This window comes from Macaca mulatta, chromosome 6 (assembly GCF_049350105.2).
Source record: "Macaca mulatta isolate MMU2019108-1 chromosome 6, T2T-MMU8v2.0, whole genome shotgun sequence".
Classification (NCBI taxonomy): domain Eukaryota; kingdom Metazoa; phylum Chordata; class Mammalia; order Primates; family Cercopithecidae; genus Macaca; species Macaca mulatta.
The window spans coordinates 143696930-143714389 of NC_133411.1; the positions used below are offsets into that span (position 1 = coordinate 143696930).

The 17460-nt window shown below is 41.5% G+C and overlaps 1 protein-coding gene across 2 annotated transcripts in view; it reads left to right on the forward strand.

Moving 5' to 3' along the window:
- DDX46 (DEAD-box helicase 46) overlaps nt 1–17460 on the forward strand; it is a 76402-nt gene that overhangs the window by 22417 nt on the left and 36525 nt on the right. For both annotated transcript variants that reach the window (XM_015140860.3, NM_001261180.1), the window contains 8 exon segments: nt 1673–1824; nt 5738–5851; nt 6537–6702; nt 7541–7661; nt 10275–10450; nt 11373–11494; nt 14715–14793; nt 16689–16771. In XM_015140860.3, the coding sequence (XP_014996346.1) occupies nt 1673–1824; nt 5738–5851; nt 6537–6702; nt 7541–7661; nt 10275–10450; nt 11373–11494; nt 14715–14793; nt 16689–16771 (1013 nt within the window).

Below are 17460 nucleotides of genomic sequence, written 5' to 3' on the forward strand. Positions count from 1 at the left end.
GTGAAACTCCATCTCTACTAAAAATACAAAAATTAGCTGGACCTGGTGGCACACATCTGTAGTCCCAGCTACTTGGGAGGCTGAGGCAGGAGAATCACTTGAACCTGAGAGATGGAGGTTGTAGTCAGTGAGCCGAGATCACACCACTGCACTCCAGACTGGCAACAGAGCGAAACTCTGTCTTGGAAAAAAAAAAAGAATTACAAGAAAGAGAAAATATATTTACTGTCCATTAAGTTGAAGTGGGTCATCTTAAAAGTCTTCATTCTTGGGCCGGGCGCGGTGGCTCACGCCTGTAATCCCAGCACTTTGGGAGGCCGAGGCGGGCGGATCACAAGGTCAGGAGATCGAGACCACGGTGAAACCCCGTCTCTACTAAAAATACAAAAAATTAGCCGGGCGCGGTGGCGGGCGCCTGTAGTCCCAGCTACTCAGGAGGCTGAGGCAGGAGAATGGCGTAAACCCAGGAGGCGGAGCTTGCAGTGAGCCGAGATCGTGCCACTGCACTCCAGCCTGGGCGACAGAGCGAGACTCCGTCTCAAAAAAAAAAAAAAAGTCTTCATTCTTGTCGTCTTCACATTGAGTAGGCTGAGAAGGAAGAAGAGGAGGAGGAGTTGATCTTCTCTCTGGGGTGGCAAAGGCAGAAGAAAATTTACTTCCATGTGGACCCATGCAGTTCAAACCTATGTTGTTCAGGGATCAACTGTAATTGAAAATGTCATTTAGCAGACGTGATGGCTCCTGCCTGTACTCCTAGCACTTTGGGAGGCTGAGGTGGGTGGATCACGAGGTCAGGAGTTCGAGACCAGCCTGACAAACATGGTGAGACCTCGTCTCTATTAACTGCAAAAATTAGCCAGGTGTGGTGGCGTGTGCCTGTAATCCTAGCTACTCAGGAGGCTGAGGCAGGAGGATTGCTTGAACCCAGGATGCAGAGGTTGCAGTAAGCTGAGATCGCGACTGCACTCCAGCCTGGGCCACAGAGCGAGCCTCTGTCTCGAAAAAGAAAAAAAAGAAAGAAAGCTCATGCCTGTAATCCCAGCACTTAGGGAGGCTGAGGCGGGCGGAAAGCGAGGTCAGGAGTTTGAGACCATCCTCGCTAACATGGTGAAACCCTGTCTCTACTAAAAATACAAAAGATTAGCCAGGCGTGGTGGGCGCCTGTAGTGGCAGGTACTTGTGAGGCTGAGGCAAGAGAATGGTGTGAACCTGGGAGGCGAAGCTTGCAGGGAGCAGAGATCGTGCCACTGCACTCCAGCCTGGGCGACAGAGCGAGACTCCATCTCAAAAAAAAAAAAAAAGAGGAAACAAAGAAAAAAAGTCATTTAGCAGAGAAAGTTTCTAGTTCTGCATCCAGCTGTATAGCTGTAAAATCTATTATTGGAGATCATCTTTTTTTGGCATAATTAATCTTTTGACCCTTTTACAACCAAACAATTTATATTTTATTCATATTTATTTTGTCATTGTTAATATTCAAAAGTAATACATGCTTCATGTAAAAATGGAAAAACCTCCGAAAGTGAGCATTTGAACTGCTGGATTGCTGGAGTAATTGGAAAAGGGGTGTTTGGGCAGTGGGAGAAAAGGTTAGAGAGGTGGGGTGTGGTCTGATTGTGAAATATTGCATATTGAAACAGATGTTTAAAGAAAGTGTATTCTGGTATTTTAGATGATGAAGATGATCCTGCAGAAGCTGAAAAGGAAGGAAATGAAATGGAGGGTGAGGAGTTAGATCCATTAGATGCTTACATGGAAGAAGTGAAAGAGGAAGTAAAAAAATTTAACATGAGAAGTGTAAAAGGTGGTGGGGGAAATGAAAAGGTATGGAATTTCTTATTTTTAAAGATTTCTATTTCCTTTTGGGTAACTTGAATTCTCCATTGCATTGTCCTACTGATTTGCATGATTTTATAAAGCTAACAGTTTTCTTTCTCCTCATCTGAGAGATGGCAGTACTTTTTCTAAGTACCAGAGATACTGGCTAATTTTACATCTAAGTGTTCTTTCAAAAGTCACTCTTTTAACACCATCACCTTTGTTTAATATCTTTGCTTACATATTAACCTTTTAAATAAGTTCTCTGGAGACTTCTCTAGCACTCCTGTCTTTGATACTCTTTTTTTTTTTTTTTAATTTTTTTTTTTTTTTTTGAGGCAGAGTCTTGCTGTCTCACCCAGGCTAGAGTGCAGTGGCGCGATCTCGGCTCACTGCAAACTCCGCCTCCTGGGTTCAAGCAATTTTCCTGCCTCAGCCTCCCTAGTGGCTGGGATTACAGGCGCCGACCAGCGCGCCCAGCTAAGTTTTGTATTTTTTAGTAGAGACGGGGTTTCACCATCTTGGCCAGGCTGGTCTTGAACTCCTGACCTCATGATCCACCCGCCTCGGCCTCCCAAAGTGCTGGGATTACAGGTATGAGCCACCGTGCCCGGCCTTCTTTTTTTTTTTGAAACAGTCTCTCTCTGTTGCCCAGGCTGGAGTGCAGTGGTGTTATCTTGGCTCACTGCAACCTCCACCTCCCAGGCCTGTGCAGTCTACCTACCTCAGCCTCCCAAGTAGCTGCAACTACATGTGTGAACCACCACTCCTGGCTAATTTTTGCATTTTGGTAGAGATGAGGTTTTACCATGTTGCTTAGGCTGGTCTTGAATTCCTGGCCTCAAGTGATCCACCTGCCTTGGCCTCCCAATATCCTGGGATTACAGGCATGAGCCACCATGCCCAGCTGCATCTTTGATACCCCTTGACGACCTTCACTTTATTCTTTTTTTCCTCTTTTTCATAGCATTTATTACATTTTGACAAATTATATGATTTTTTTGTGTTTACAGTGTGTCCCTTCTCCCTTCTAAAATGTGAGCACTCTAAGGGTAGTGACTTTTACCTGTTTTATTTATTGGTTTATTCAGGCTCCCAGTACGAGCCCCTGGCTTGCCTAGTGATTGGAAAATACCATTTAGTAGTATTTTGTTTCATTTTTAAAATTTATTTATTTATTTATTTATTTATTTTTTCTGAGACAGAGTCTCGCTCTATTGCCCAAGCTGGAGTGCAGTGGCGCAATCTTGGCTTACTGCAACCTCCGCCTCCCGAGTTCAAGTGATTCTCCTGCCTCAACCTCCCAAGTAGCTGGGATTATAGATGCCTGCCACTATGCCTGGCTAATTTTAGTATTTTTAGTGGAGACCGGGTTTCACCATGTTGGTCAGGCTGGTCACGAACTCTCGACCTCAGGTGATCCTCCCACCTTGGCCTCCCAAAGTGCTGGGATTACAGGTGTGAACCACCATGCCCAGCCTCATTTTATTTTTTTATATTAATTTAATTTATTTTTTTGAGATGGAGTATCGCTTTTGTTGCCTAGGCTGGAGTGCAGTGGCACAGTCTTAGCTCACTGCAACCTCCACCTCCTGGGTTCAAGTGATTCTTCTGCCTCAGCTTCCTGAGTAGCTGGGATTACAGGCCCTTGCCACCACGCCCAGCTAATTTTTGTATTTTTAGTGGAGATGAGGTTTCACCATGTTGGCCAGGCTGGTCTTGAACTCCTGACCTCAGGTGAGCCACCTCCCTTGGCCTCCCAGTGTGCTGGGATTGCAGGCATTAGGCTACTGCACCCACCCTATTTTATTTTATTTTATTTTTTATTTTATTTATGTTTTGTTTTGTTTTGTTTTGTTTTTCGAGATGGAGTCTTGCTCTGTTGCCTAGGCTGGAGTGCAGTGATAGGTACTATCTCTGCTCACTGCACCCTGTGCCTCCCAGGTTCAAGTGATTCTCCTACCTCAGCCTCCCGATTAGCTGGAATTACAAGTGCCCACCACCATACCTGGCTAATTTTTGTATTTTCAGTAGAGACGGTTTCACCATGTTGGCCATTCTGGTCTTGAATTCCTGACCTCAAGTGATCTGTCCGCCTTGGCCTCCCAAAATGCTGAGATTACAAGTGTGAGCCTCCGCACCTGGCCTTATTTTATTTTATTTTATTTATTTTTTTTTTTGAGAGGGGGTCTCGCTCTGTCGCCCAGGCTGGAGTGCAGTGGCCGGATCTCAGCTCACTGCAAGCTCCGCCTTCTGGGTTTACGCCATTCTCCTGCCTCAGCCTCCCGAGTAGCTGGGACTACATTAGCTGGGACTACAGGCGCCTGCCACCTCGCCCCGCTAGTTTTTTGTATTTTTTAGTAGAGACGGGGTTTCACCGTGTTAGCCAGGATGGTCTTGATCTCCTGACCTCGTGATCCGCCCGTCTCGGCCTCCCAAAGCTTATTCTATTTTTTAATTAAAAAAATGTTTTTTAGCAACAGGGTCTCGCTGTGTTACCCAGGCTGGAGTGCTGCGGTGGCATGATCATACCTCATACCCCTGGGCTGAAGCTATTATTCTGCTTCAACCCTCTTAGTAGTTAGGACTACAGGCATGTACCACTACACCTGGCTAATTGTTTATAGAGGTGGAATCTCGCTGTGTTACCCAGGTTGGTCTCGAACTCCTGGACTCAAGTGATCCTCCTGTCTTAGCCTCCCAAAGTGCTGGAATTTCAGACATGAGCCTCTGTGCCCAGCCTAGTAGTAGTTTGAAAATATATAATCATGCCGGATGTGGTGGCTCATGCCTGTAATCCCAACATTTTGGGAGGCCAAGGTGAACGATCACCTGAGGTCAGGAGTTAGAGATCAACCTGGCCAACATGACAAAACACCATCTCTGCTAAAAATACAAGAATTAGCTGGGTGTGATGGCGGATGCCTCTAATCCCAGCTACTTGGGAGGCTGAGGAAGGGGAATAGGTTGAACTGGGAGCAATTAGCCTAGATCACACCACTGTACTCTAACCTGGGAAACAGAATGAGACTCAGTCTGAAAAAAAAAAAATATATATATATATATGTATAAAATATAAATATATATATATATATAAAATTGGGCACGCTGGCTCATGCCTGTAATCCCAGCACTTTTGCAGGGACTTAGGTGGGTGGATTACCTGAGATAAGGAGTTCGAGACCAGCCTGCCAACATGGCGAAACCCTGCTTCTACTAAAAATACAAAACTTAGCTGAGTATAGTGGCGGGCGCCTGTAATCCCAGCTACTGGGGAGGCTGAGGCAGGAGAATTGCCTGAATCTGGGAGGCAGAGGTTACAGTGAGCTGAAATCATGCCATTGCACTCCAGCCTGGGTGACAAGAGCAAAACTTTATCTCAATAAATAAAGTATATATAATATTATATAGAATTATCTATAATACAGTAAATGATAAGTGGATGTATTATAAAATATAATTATATTATGCTTAAAAATTTATACAAATTAATGAGAAAAACAGTCTGTTGTTTCTATTTTCATTTAATAACTCAGTTGGCTCAATGTCCTGGCTCACAACTGCAATCCCAGAACATTTGGTAGGCTGAGGCTGGTAGATCACTGGAGCCAAGCAGTTCAAGACCAGCCTGGGCAACATAGCATGACTCTTTCTGCCAAAAAGCAAAAAAAATTAACTGGGTTTGGTGATATGTGCTTATAGTCCTAGCAACTCAGGAGGACAGATGGGATGACTCCTTGAACCCAGAAATTTGAGGTTACAGTGAGCTACGATCACACCACTCAAGCCTGGGTGATGGAGACCATGTCACTAAAAAAAGAAACTAAAGACGAAATTTTGTCAGTTATTGTGGGCTTCGGCTGTCATATAACTTGCGTTTCAGCTTTGCAAAATATTCTATATTTCTTCTTTATTTTAGAAGTCTGGGCCAACGGTCACAAAAGTTGTCACTGTTGTGACAACCAAAAAAGCAGTTGTGGATTCTGATAAGAAGAAAGGTGAGCTGATGGAGAATGACCAGGATGCCATGGAGGTGATTTTTCATTAATTTTGACTTTGTTTATGATACTATCCTGGAAGCATTTATTAGAAAGCATTCATGGAGATGTGCTTTTCATTTATGTGAACTAGGAGAAATTCCCAGAATTGGGAGACATTCTTGCTATTCTTAGTAGTAGTATAGTATCTAGTTAAATATCTATTTAGTGGAACATTCTGATGTCTTTCATTCCTAACTGTATGATCTTTCTGCCCCTCATCAGCTCACTTCAGGCATACAATATGGAGAGAAAAAAATGAAGTAACAGAATGAATTAACTTTCTTTCCATTAACACGTATTGTAAAGATTTATATAGTAAAAACAGTAGCAAAACCTTATTAGAGCCGTCTCTGATCATTACTGTTTTAGCTTTATATTGGCATTTTAACTCTCTAAAGGGCAAAGAAAAAGAAAAGTAAGTCGAAAAATTCTTCAGGAGCTTCTTGATGTATTTCTAATTCAAGATGACATACATCATTTGAGGTGATTTTAAAATTAAGAGGTTTAAGTGTGCTGGAGCACTATAAAAATCTTGTGGGTCAAACAGTGTATTGCAGAAAGTAAAAAAATTAGAGTAGTTTCTAGGAGAGGAAGATTTGAAAAGCTAGGAGTATTGCTTCCCACAAGAGGAAAATAGTAATGAGCTTACCTCTTTAATTTTTTTCTTTTAAACTATAGTATTCTTCAGAGGAGGAAGAAGTTGATCTTCAGACAGCCCTTACAGGGTATCAAACAAAACAGCGAAAGCTTCTAGAACCAGTTGATCATGGAAAAATTGAATATGAGCCATTTAGGAAAAACTTCTATGTCGAAGTTCCAGAACTAGCAAAAATGTCTCAAGAAGGTAAAATTCCATTTTTTCATTTACTAACAGAAGAGGATACATTTCACATTACTCAAGAGAAATGTGGATAGTGTCTGATGAAGGAGGGTGTTTTCGAAATATTTTTAAAATGATCAAAAATTAATTGGCCAGGTGCGTTGGCTCACACCTGTAATCCCAGCACTTTGGGAGGCTGAGGTGGGCGCATTGTTTGAGCTCAGAAGTTCGAGACCAGCCTGGGCAATAGAGTGAAACCCCATCTACTAAAATACGGAAAAGTAGGCCGGATGCAGTGGCTCACGCCTGTAATCCCAGCACTTTGTGAGGCCTAGGCAGGCAGATCATGAGGTCAGTAGTTCGAGACCATCCTGGCCAATATGGTGAAACCCTGTCTCTACTAAAAAAAATACAAAAATTTTAAAAATTGTTTGTTTTGTTTTGAGACAGGGTCTCTCCCTCCATTGCCCAGGCTGGAGGCTGGAGTGCAGTGGTGCAGTCATGGCTCACTACAGCCTTGATTTCCTACCACACCCCACATCCCCCTGATAGGCTCAGGTGATCTTCCTATGTCAGCCTCCTGAGTAACTGGGACTACAGGCATGTGCCACCACACCCAGCTAATTTTTGTACTTTTTGTCGAGGCAGGGTTTCACCATGTTGCCCAGGTTGGTCTTACAACTCCTGGGTTCAAGGGATCTGCCTGAGTCTGCCTCCCAAAGTGCTAGTTGCTAGGATTACAGGTGTGAGCCACTGGGCCTGGCATAAGAGTTAAAGATTCTTCATCTTATGCCTAATTGAAAAGTAGAAGACACCAATAGAACAATATTTAAGAACTTTTAATCTGGGTTTTGTTTTGTAGAGGTAAATGTGTTTCGATTGGAAATGGAGGGCATTACAGTTAAAGGAAAAGGTTGTCCCAAACCAATTAAATCCTGGGTCCAGTGTGGAATTTCCATGAAGATCTTAAATTCCCTCAAAAAGTAAGTGGTTGGTGGTTGTTTATGTTTTCTGTGTCTTGCTGCTCAAAATAGTCCTTTCACACCAATGTCTCCCTGAGTTACATTTTTACTCTAAAAACAACTTACGTTTAAAAAAATTGTTTTATTGAGATAATTTACATATCAAAATTTACCCTTTAAATTATACAACTGCTTTTTTTTGTTGTTTGAGACAGAATCTTGCTCTGTTGCCCAGGGTAGAGTACAGTGGTGCGATCTCACTGTGCTCACTGTGACCTCAGCCACCCGGGCTCAAGCAGTTATCCTGCCTCAGCCTCTTGAGTAGCTGAACTATAGGTGTGCGCCACTACGGCTGGTTAATTTTTAAAATATTTTTAGTAGAGACCAGGTTTCCCCATGTTGGCCAGGCTGGCCTTGAAATCCTGACCTCAGGTGATCTGCCCGCCTCAGCCTCCCAAAGTGCTGGGATTACAGGCGTGAGCCACCATCCCTGGCTTTTTAAATTTTTTATTTATTTTTTTCTTTTTTGAGACAGAGCCTCCCACCTCTTCCCTCAGGCATGCATTGGCATGATCTCGGCTCACTGCAACCTCTGCATCCCGGGTTCAAGCGATTCTTGTGCCGTAGCCTCTTAAGTAGCTGGGATTACAGGTACCCGCCACCACACCCAGCCAATTTTTGTATTTTTGTATTTTTAATAGAGACAGGGTTTCGCCGTGTTGGTGAAGTTGGTCTCAAACTCCTGACTTCAAGTGATCCCCCCACCTTGGCCTCCCAAAGTGCTGGTTAAATTATGCAACTTGGCTGGGACAGGGTCTCACACCTGTAATCCCAACACTTTGGGAGGCCAAGACAGGCAGATCACGAGGTTAAGAGATCGAGACCATCCTGGCCGACATGGTGAAACTCCGTCTCTACTAAAAATACAAAAATTAGCTGGGTGTGGTGGCGCATGCCTATAGTCCCAGCTAACCTGTAGTCCTAGCTACTTTGGAGGCTCAGGCAGGAGAATCGCTTGAACCCGGGAGTCAGAGGTTGCGGTGAGCTGGGATTGTGGCACTGCACTCCAGCGTGGTGACAGAGAGAGACTCTGTCTTAAAAAAAAAAAAAAAAATTATGCAACTTATATATATATATACACATATATATATATTTTTTTTAGACAAGTCTCGCTTTGTCACCAGGCTGGAGTGCAGTGGCGCAATCCCGGCTCACTGCAACTTCCGCCTCCTGGGTTCAAGCTTCAAGCGATTCTCCTGCCTCAGTCCCCCAAGTAGCTGAGATTACAGGAATGCACCACTGCGCCCGGCTAATTTTTGTATTTTTTATAGAGACGGGGTTTCACCGTGTTGGCTAGGATGGTCTTGATGTCTTGACCTCATGATCCACCCGCCTCAGCCTCCCAAAGTGCTAGGATTACAGGCATGAGCCACTGCGCCCAGCCAACTTAATGTTTTTTAGTGTATTTTTATAGTTTTAACCATTACAATAGTCTAATTTTTGGAAATTTTTTTGTTTGTTTTTTGGTTTTATTTATTTATTTTTTTGAGACAGAGTCTCACTCTGTTGCCCAGGCTGGAGTGCAGTGGCGTGATCTCGGGTCACCGCAACCTCTGCCTCCCGGGTTCGAATGATTCTCCTGCCTCAGCCTCCCAGGTGGCTGGGACTACAGGTGTTTGCCACACCACGCCTGGCTAATTTTTGTATTTTTAGTAGAGACAGGGTTTCACCATGTGAGGCTGGTCTCAAACTCCTGACCTGGTGATCTGCCCGCCTCGGCCTCCCAAAGTGCTAGGATTACAGGTATGAGCCACCGTGCTCAGCCTTTTTTTTTTTTTTTTTTGAGACAGAATTTAACTCTTGTTGCCCGGGCTGGAGTGCATTGGCTCTATCTCACTCACTGCAACCTCCACCTCTCGGGTTCAAGCGATTCTTTTGCCTCAGCCTCCCAAGTAGGTGGGATTACAGGCATGCGCCACCATGCCTGGCTCATTTTGTGTTTTTAGTAGATACAGGGTTTCTGCATTTTGGTGAGGGTGGTCTCAAACTCTGTACCTCAGATCATCCACCTGCCGCGGCCTCTGAAAGTGCTGGGATTACAGCATGAACCACCATGCCTGGCCCCCTTTTTTTTTTTTAAGAGATGGGGTGTCATTATGTTGACCAGGCTGGTCTTGAACTGCTGGCCCCAAATGATTCTCCCATGTCAGCCTCCCAGAATGCTGGGATTTCAGTCATGAACCACTGCGCCCTGCCTAATTTTTAAATTTTTCATTATCCCAAAAAGAAACTTTTGTCCATTAGTAGTCAGTCTTCTCCCCTCTCCCCACCCCTGGGCAACCATTAATCTACTTTTTGTCTCTAGAATAGATTTGGCTATTCCTAACATTTCATGTAAATGGGATCAAACAATTTTTGTCTTTAGTGACTGACCTTTTTCACTTTACATGTTGTTGTCAGGGTTAGTCCATATTGTAGAATGTGTTAGTACTTCCCTTTTTATTGCCAAATAGTATTTTATTGTATGAATATATACAGCCTTTTGGAAGTTTATTTTTATGGGAACACATGGGACCTCTTTGGGGCCCAGCAATCTCAATTCTTACCTTATCTTCCTTTGGTTTTCTTTTTAAGGCATGGCTATGAAAAGCCCACGCCAATCCAAACCCAAGCTATTCCTGCTATAATGTCTGGACGAGATTTGATTGGCATTGCCAAAACAGGAAGTGGAAAGACCATTGCTTTTCTGTTGCCCATGTTTAGACACATCATGGATCAGAGGTCATTAGAAGAAGGAGAGGGGCCAATAGGTACAGTTATTTTCATTAAACTATTTTTCAAATAACAGCTTTGTTGTCAAACAGAAAGACCTTATAGTTTATAATGTTCTTAATTATGACAATGAAGATGTCTTTATGTACATTTTCTTTATCAATTTGGCACTTTGGGGCTGATTTCCCCTTACCAGCAGGTGGAGTGAGAATCTTCAGAGCTCTGGAGTGACATCTCAGAAGTACAAAAACAGCCCCTCCTGGCACAGCTCAGTTTTTAAACTCTGACTTGGCAGGTAGACTCCTCGTGCATCTATCTGTTTATTTATATTGAGGTTTGTTAGGCTGGTATCAATAGATATGTAAAGGCAACATGGAATATACTAGGGAAACATATTTTCCTAGGTAGTTTTTGGCCTTAACAGGCTATAATGCCAGCATTTCATTCAAGATTAGTTGTTTAGATTCTGGTTTCTTGATTCATCTTGGCAGAGATAACTCTTGCAAAGTTGAATAGGGTTTTGGAAAGTTGTTCAGCTTTTCTCTTAGGAACACGGGGCATAGTATCTCTCTCCTCTGTCTGTGCCCCTCAGACCAAGGTTGTTTCTGGAAGCAACAGTATGGCTTCTGTGGCACAGTGAGTCACTTGATTTTCTTTGATCTGTGATTTGCATTAGAAAACTATTTGCGTTCTATTGAACCAAGTATTTGTTTTCCTGAGGGTTGGATGAGGCATTTAACTGTCATTTTTCTTCTTTTAGCATGTTTTTAAACTCTGCTTATACTTATCCTTCCCCACAACCTCTGCTGTTATACAACTTTTGAAATAGTTTTCAGAGATGCATAACAAAAAATATTAGGTGAAACAATCTGAACTTTATTGTAGAGGTGAAATTGAATACTTTAAAGCATAGCCTTAAGAATTTTGGTGGTTAGGCTACTGATGTATTTATCTTTCCAGCTGTCATCATGACTCCAACTCGAGAACTGGCTTTACAGATTACTAAAGAGTGTAAGAAGTTTTCCAAGACTTTGGGACTTAGAGTGGTCTGTGTTTATGGAGGAACAGGAATCAGTGAGCAGGTAGTTACATAAGAAATATTCATGTTTTCCATTCTTTTCTCAAGTTGGAAGATTCAATAAAGTAAAAGAGTGACTTTTACTTTTAGTTTTTTGAATAGTGATTGCTTCTAAAATCATTTTAAAAATGAGGTATAAAAATAATAGTAAGAATTAGTTATTTCATGCAGGATGAATACCTTTGGAGATATAATGTACAGCGTGGTGACTAGTTAATATTATATTGTATGCTGAATAATTTGCTAAGCCAGTAGATCTCACATCATGTTCTTTTTTTTTTTTTTTTCGTTTTGGGGTGGAGTCTCGCCCTGTCATCCAGGCTGGAGTGCAGTGGCGCAATCTTGGCTCACTACAACCTCCGCCTCCCCGGTTCAAGCGATTCTCCTACCTCAGCCTCCCAAGTTGCTGGGACTACAGGTGCCCGCCACCTTGCCTGGCTAATTTTTGTATTTTTAGTAGAGATGGGGTTTCACCATATTGGCCAGATTGGTCTTGAACTCCTGACTTCAAGTGATCCTCCTGCCTTGGCCTCCCAAAGTGCTGGGATTACAGGCGTGAGCCACTGCGCCCAACCGATCTTAAATGTTCTTACCACAAAAGAAAATATTGGTAACTATGTAAGGAGATATGTTAGCTTGATTGTGGTCATCATTTCAGAGTGTATATGTTTATCAAACATGTTGTACACCTTAAATATATATAATTTTTGTTAATTATGACCCAATATAGTTATGTTAATGCTGTATTAGAATTTTTGAGTCATTTTTATATAGATTATCCCTCCTCCCTCTTCCCCTGCCTGAGAAGGCAGATTTTTTTTTTATTTTACATATGAGGAAATACTCAGAAAGATTTATTAAGTTGACCAATTAGGTTAATACGTTCTAGAGTTTGTCCTGGAACCTAGGTCTCTGATCTCTGAGCATTTATTTTCTATAATCTATGCTGACGTCTTTAAAAAGTGATGGTGGCCAGGCACGGTGACTCACGCCTGTAATCCCAGCACTTTGGGAAGCCAAGGCGGGTGGATCATGAGATCAGGAGCTCAAGACCAGCCTAGCCAACATGGCGAGATCCCCGGTCTCTACTAAAAACACAGAAATTAGCCTGGTGTGGTGGTGCGTGCCTATAATATCAGCTACTTGGGAGGTTGAGGCAGGAGAATCACTTGAACCTGGGAGGCGGAAGTTGTGGTAAGCTGAGATCACGCCACTGCGCTCCAGCCTGGGAGACAGCAAGACTCCATCTTCGGGGGGAGAAAGTGATGGTGATTACTGGGATGCATTAATATCAGAGGTGTTTTTTTCTTCTTCTTCTTTTTTTAGTTCTGTTTTTTTTGAGACAGCATCTTGCTCTGTTGTCCAGGCTGGAGCGCAGTGGTGTGACCTTGGCTCACTGCGTCTGTGACCTCCTGGGCTCAAGCAGTCCTTCCTCCTCAGCCTCCTGAGTGGCTGGGACCACAGATGCATGCCACCACACCCAGCTAATTTTTGTATTTTTTTGTAGAGATGAGGTTTTTGCCATGTTGCCCAGGCTGGTCTCGAATTCCTGGGCTCAAGCAATCTGCTTGCCTCGGCTTCCCTCGTGAGCCACTATGACCATCCCTTCAGCTGTCTTCTAAAGAATGAAATAGTTTTCAGATATTTTGCCTGAGTAGAAGAAGGCAAAAAAGTAGGTTCTGTGGTTGGATAAGTTTTGGAAACGTTGGAGTATAAAAAGTTAAAACCAGTTTCTTTGCTGTAAGACTTCTTAGTTCTTAATAAGCTAATGTGTATCGTGTTGCTAGATAAATGGGATAAATTGTCATTTTCTGAACTTAACTACAAAACTGTTTCTTAGGACTCTTGTTACAAGAACACACTTCAAGAATATTTGCTTTTGTTAACTCCAGTGCTATTTTAATTACTTGAACTTCATTTTCTAAGTTTATGATTTTTCGTGACTATAGTTTGTAGAAATATACTTACAAAACAACATGGTACATGCTTGCACATTGTATTTATATAAATGCCAAACAAAAGTTTTATGATGTTAAGGGACTTCCGGTATTTTGCATTCTATTTCATTTAAAAAACGCTGGTTGTGATTGAGCACTATGGCTCATACTTGTAATCATCACAGCACTTTGGGAGGCTGAAATGGGAGAATCACTTGAGTCCAGGAGTTTGAGACCAGCCTGGGCAATATGGTGAGACCCCATCTCTTAAAACAGTAAATAAATTAGCGAGTGCCTGTAGTCCTAGCTAGTGGCTAACTAGAGAAGTTTGCAAATTTGATTTGCCACTATCCCTCAAAATCAAGAAACGAACTTAAAGCAGTTTTTTTAAAAAGGTGATCATCTCTTGAGCCCAGGATCTAGGCTGCAGTGAGCTATGATGACACTGCTGCACTGGACAACAGAGCCTGGGCAACAGAATGAGACCCTGTCTCAAAAAAAAAAAAAAAAAAAAAAAAAGCTGATTATGACTGTTAAAGGATTTAATGATTCACTAATGTGGCAATCCTCAGTTTGAAAAACGCTAGTCTATGTGGTCACTTCGAAATTTCTTTTCTGAGACAAGGTCTCGCTCTTGCTCAGGCTGAAGTGCAAGGATGTGATCATAGCTCACTGCAACCTTGAACTCCTGGGCTCAAAGATGATCACTTTTTTTTTTAAACTGCTTTCTTAAGTTTGTTTCTTGGTTTTGAGGGATAGTGGCAAATCAAATTTGCAAAATTCTCTAGTTTTTATTTGTTTCAAATTTATGGCACTATGTGGTCACGTTGTTGCTGTTTTTTTCTTTTTTTTTTTGAGACGGAGTCTCACACTTTCACCCAGGCTGGAGTGCAGTGGTGCGATCTCACCTCACTGCAAGCTCCGCCTCTCAAGTTCACCCCATTCTCCTGCCTCAACCTCCCGAGTAGCTGGGACTACAGGCACCTGCCACCACGCCTGGCTAATTTTTTGTATTTTTAGTAGAGACGGGGTTTCACCGTGTTAGCCAGGATGGTCTCGATCTGACCTCGTGATCTGCCTACCTCAGCCTCCCAAAGTGCTAGGATTACAGGCGTGAGCCACTGCGTCTGGCTGTTGCTGTTTCTTTAGTAGTGCCCCGAGATTCAAAATAATTAGGCAGGAGGCTTTGAAGTCTTCTTACCAGACTAGGCAAGAACTAAATGTAATATTTTTTAGTGTTTAAGTAAGCATTAGTGATAGACTATTAAGTTTCATCTTTTTTATTAGATTGCTGAGCTGAAAAGAGGTGCTGAAATTATTGTTTGCACACCTGGTCGAATGATTGACATGTTAGCGGCTAACAGTGGTAAGTCAGGGGTATTTTTTTGGTGTCTTTCCTTTTTGAATTCTTTACATTTTTTTGTTAAAACAGATGCAAGAAACCAACAAAGGGTTTCTATATTTCTTCTTAAAGTTGCAGTATCTTAAAATTTGTAGCCTGTGGTCCCAGCTACTTGGGAGGCTGAGGCAGGAGAATAGCTTGAACCCGGGAGGCGGAGCTTGCAGTGTGCCAAGATCACCCCACTGTACTACAGCCTGGGTGGCAGAGCGAGACTCCGTCTCAAAAAAAAAAAAAAAAAAAAACTTGTATTGGAACAAGTTGATTATTATAAACATTAATGATATTTTTGAAATTTAAAAATTTTTTTCAGAAGTAACTCTGATCATAACTTGGATTCTTAATCAATTTTTGGCCTGGCTTTGCTTAGTAAAAGAATAGGGTAGTAGCCTTTTCTTTATTACAAAATTTAGACTTTTTCTCCACATGAGCTAGTATTTTCTTACAATACTACATAAATTAAGATATTGCAGCTTCAAGAAATTTCATCTTTTGTAAATATTGCATGTTTGTAGCTCAAATGTTATGCTTTGTTAAATTATTCCCTATCAAAACTCTTACTAAACTGTTGACATTATTTAACTTCTGTGGAGAAAGGCCCTTCAAGATTTATAGAACTGGGCTTCCGAGACTTAAACCATCAAAGGTAGGTAATTTAATGCTGTTCCCGACCTTGCAAAACTAATTGGGGCTACAAATGCTAGTGTGGAATACTTAAATATTAGATAGCACTTATTTTGGCACTTTTTATTTTTTGAAGAAAATGTTCTCAGAGGTTTCTATTGCAATATTCAGTATGTACATAATAGAGTGTTAAAAACTGTGAGTTAGTGCATGTTTCTAATAGTATTCTGCTTGAATTTCTGTATGAACTTAATTCTAATTGTACATGAAGTTGGCAAAGTGACATCAAAATTGTTTGAGAAATCTTTGTGCTTGTCTAGCATATGGAAAGTTTTGATTTGAATGCTGATTAAATAATCCCTTGTTTTTTTTTTTTCTCAATGCTGCATTAAGTCTCCTCCTGAAATTCATCTTGATTAATTTTACCTTTTTCTCTTATCTGTCATTTTGGTCTATTTTTAAATAACTTTTTGTACATGTTTTTGCCAGGAGATTGATTCAACAGTTGATAGCAATGCTTGTGTTAATATTTTAGAAGAGGTTTCCCGTGTATGTATTTTGTTTTCACTGGTTAGGAAGCCAGTTGGCATTTATTTAAGTCAGTGGGTTCACTTAATAAAATTGGGATTTATATCTTTGTATGGAAAATGTGTTTATGTAATGTGTTTTGGTATTTAAAGTTTTTATGTGATACAATAGTTTCCTAATGCTGTCAAATAGCTTCTCATTAAGGGTTTGACATGCCCGTTTAAGAAGCTTCTAAATATATGAAGTAGGTTATAAAATAATATAGAGAGGCATTTTCTGTGTCTAAAATAGCACTAGAACTTGCTTTCCACACATACGCTGTAATCTCTAATATGTTTTTTTCTAGGTGATGCTGTCAGATAATGGCTGATGTGGCTCGATGCTTCATCTCAGTCTTAGTTTTATGATGTGTTTTGGAGAGGGCTGTTTTCTGAATTTTACAGGTTCTTCAGGCCCTATGATGGTATGCAAGAGACGAGTTTGACAAAATAAAGGGCCTCATATACCCATTGTCAGAAAGTATTTGTCACTAGATTAAGACATTTTAGATCAAAATTTCTTTTCACTTTTTAAAGATACCTAACTTACCCCTCTGGTTAAGTCAGGCATTTTAGTTTCCTTTACAGTTTTTAAAAGTTCTTGGTAGCCATAAAATGAATTGGGACTGATTTTTAGTTTTCTTTTTGTCTTTATTTTTCTTCTCATCTTAGGTCGGGTCACAAATCTTCGAAGAGTGACATATGTTGTTTTAGATGAAGCAGACAGAATGTTTGATATGGGTTTTGAACCCCAGGTAATCATTACATTTCTTAAGTGTTTTGAAATGTAAATATAACCTTGTAGCTGCCATGAGAATGAAATGTTCATGTGGTTTCTGAAATTCACACACACACTTTTCTGTTGCATGGTAATATAGAAGACTGGGGACATACAGTCTTGAAGCACATATTTATGTTTCAGATTCCTCATAAAACTTCTTCAGGAGGTGTTTATACTGGCATTTCTTAGCCATGTAAGACCAACACCAGTTAAACTAGAATTGGAGTGCTAATAATAGACCTTAAGCCTTATTTTATTTTTTTGAGACGGAGTCTTGCTCTGTCACCCAGGCTAGAGTGCAGTGGAGAGCGATCACCAGTCATGGCAACCTCTGCCTCCTGGATTCAAGTGATTCTGCCGCTGCAGCCTCCCAAGTAGCTGGGACTACAGGTGCCCACCACCACGCCTGGCTAACTTTTGTGTTTTTAGTAGAGATGGAGTTTCACCATGTTGGCCAGGCTGGTCTCGAACTCCTGACCTCAGGCGATCCACCCACCTTGCCTCCCAAAGTGTTGGGATTACAGGCGTGAGCCACTACACCCAGCCCATTGTCTTTTTAAATAAATTCTTTTAAATCATGCTTTTAAATACCTCATTATCTAGTCTAGATAGCACGTTATTTACATTTATCAAAGTCATTCACTTTTACTAAGATTATGGCCT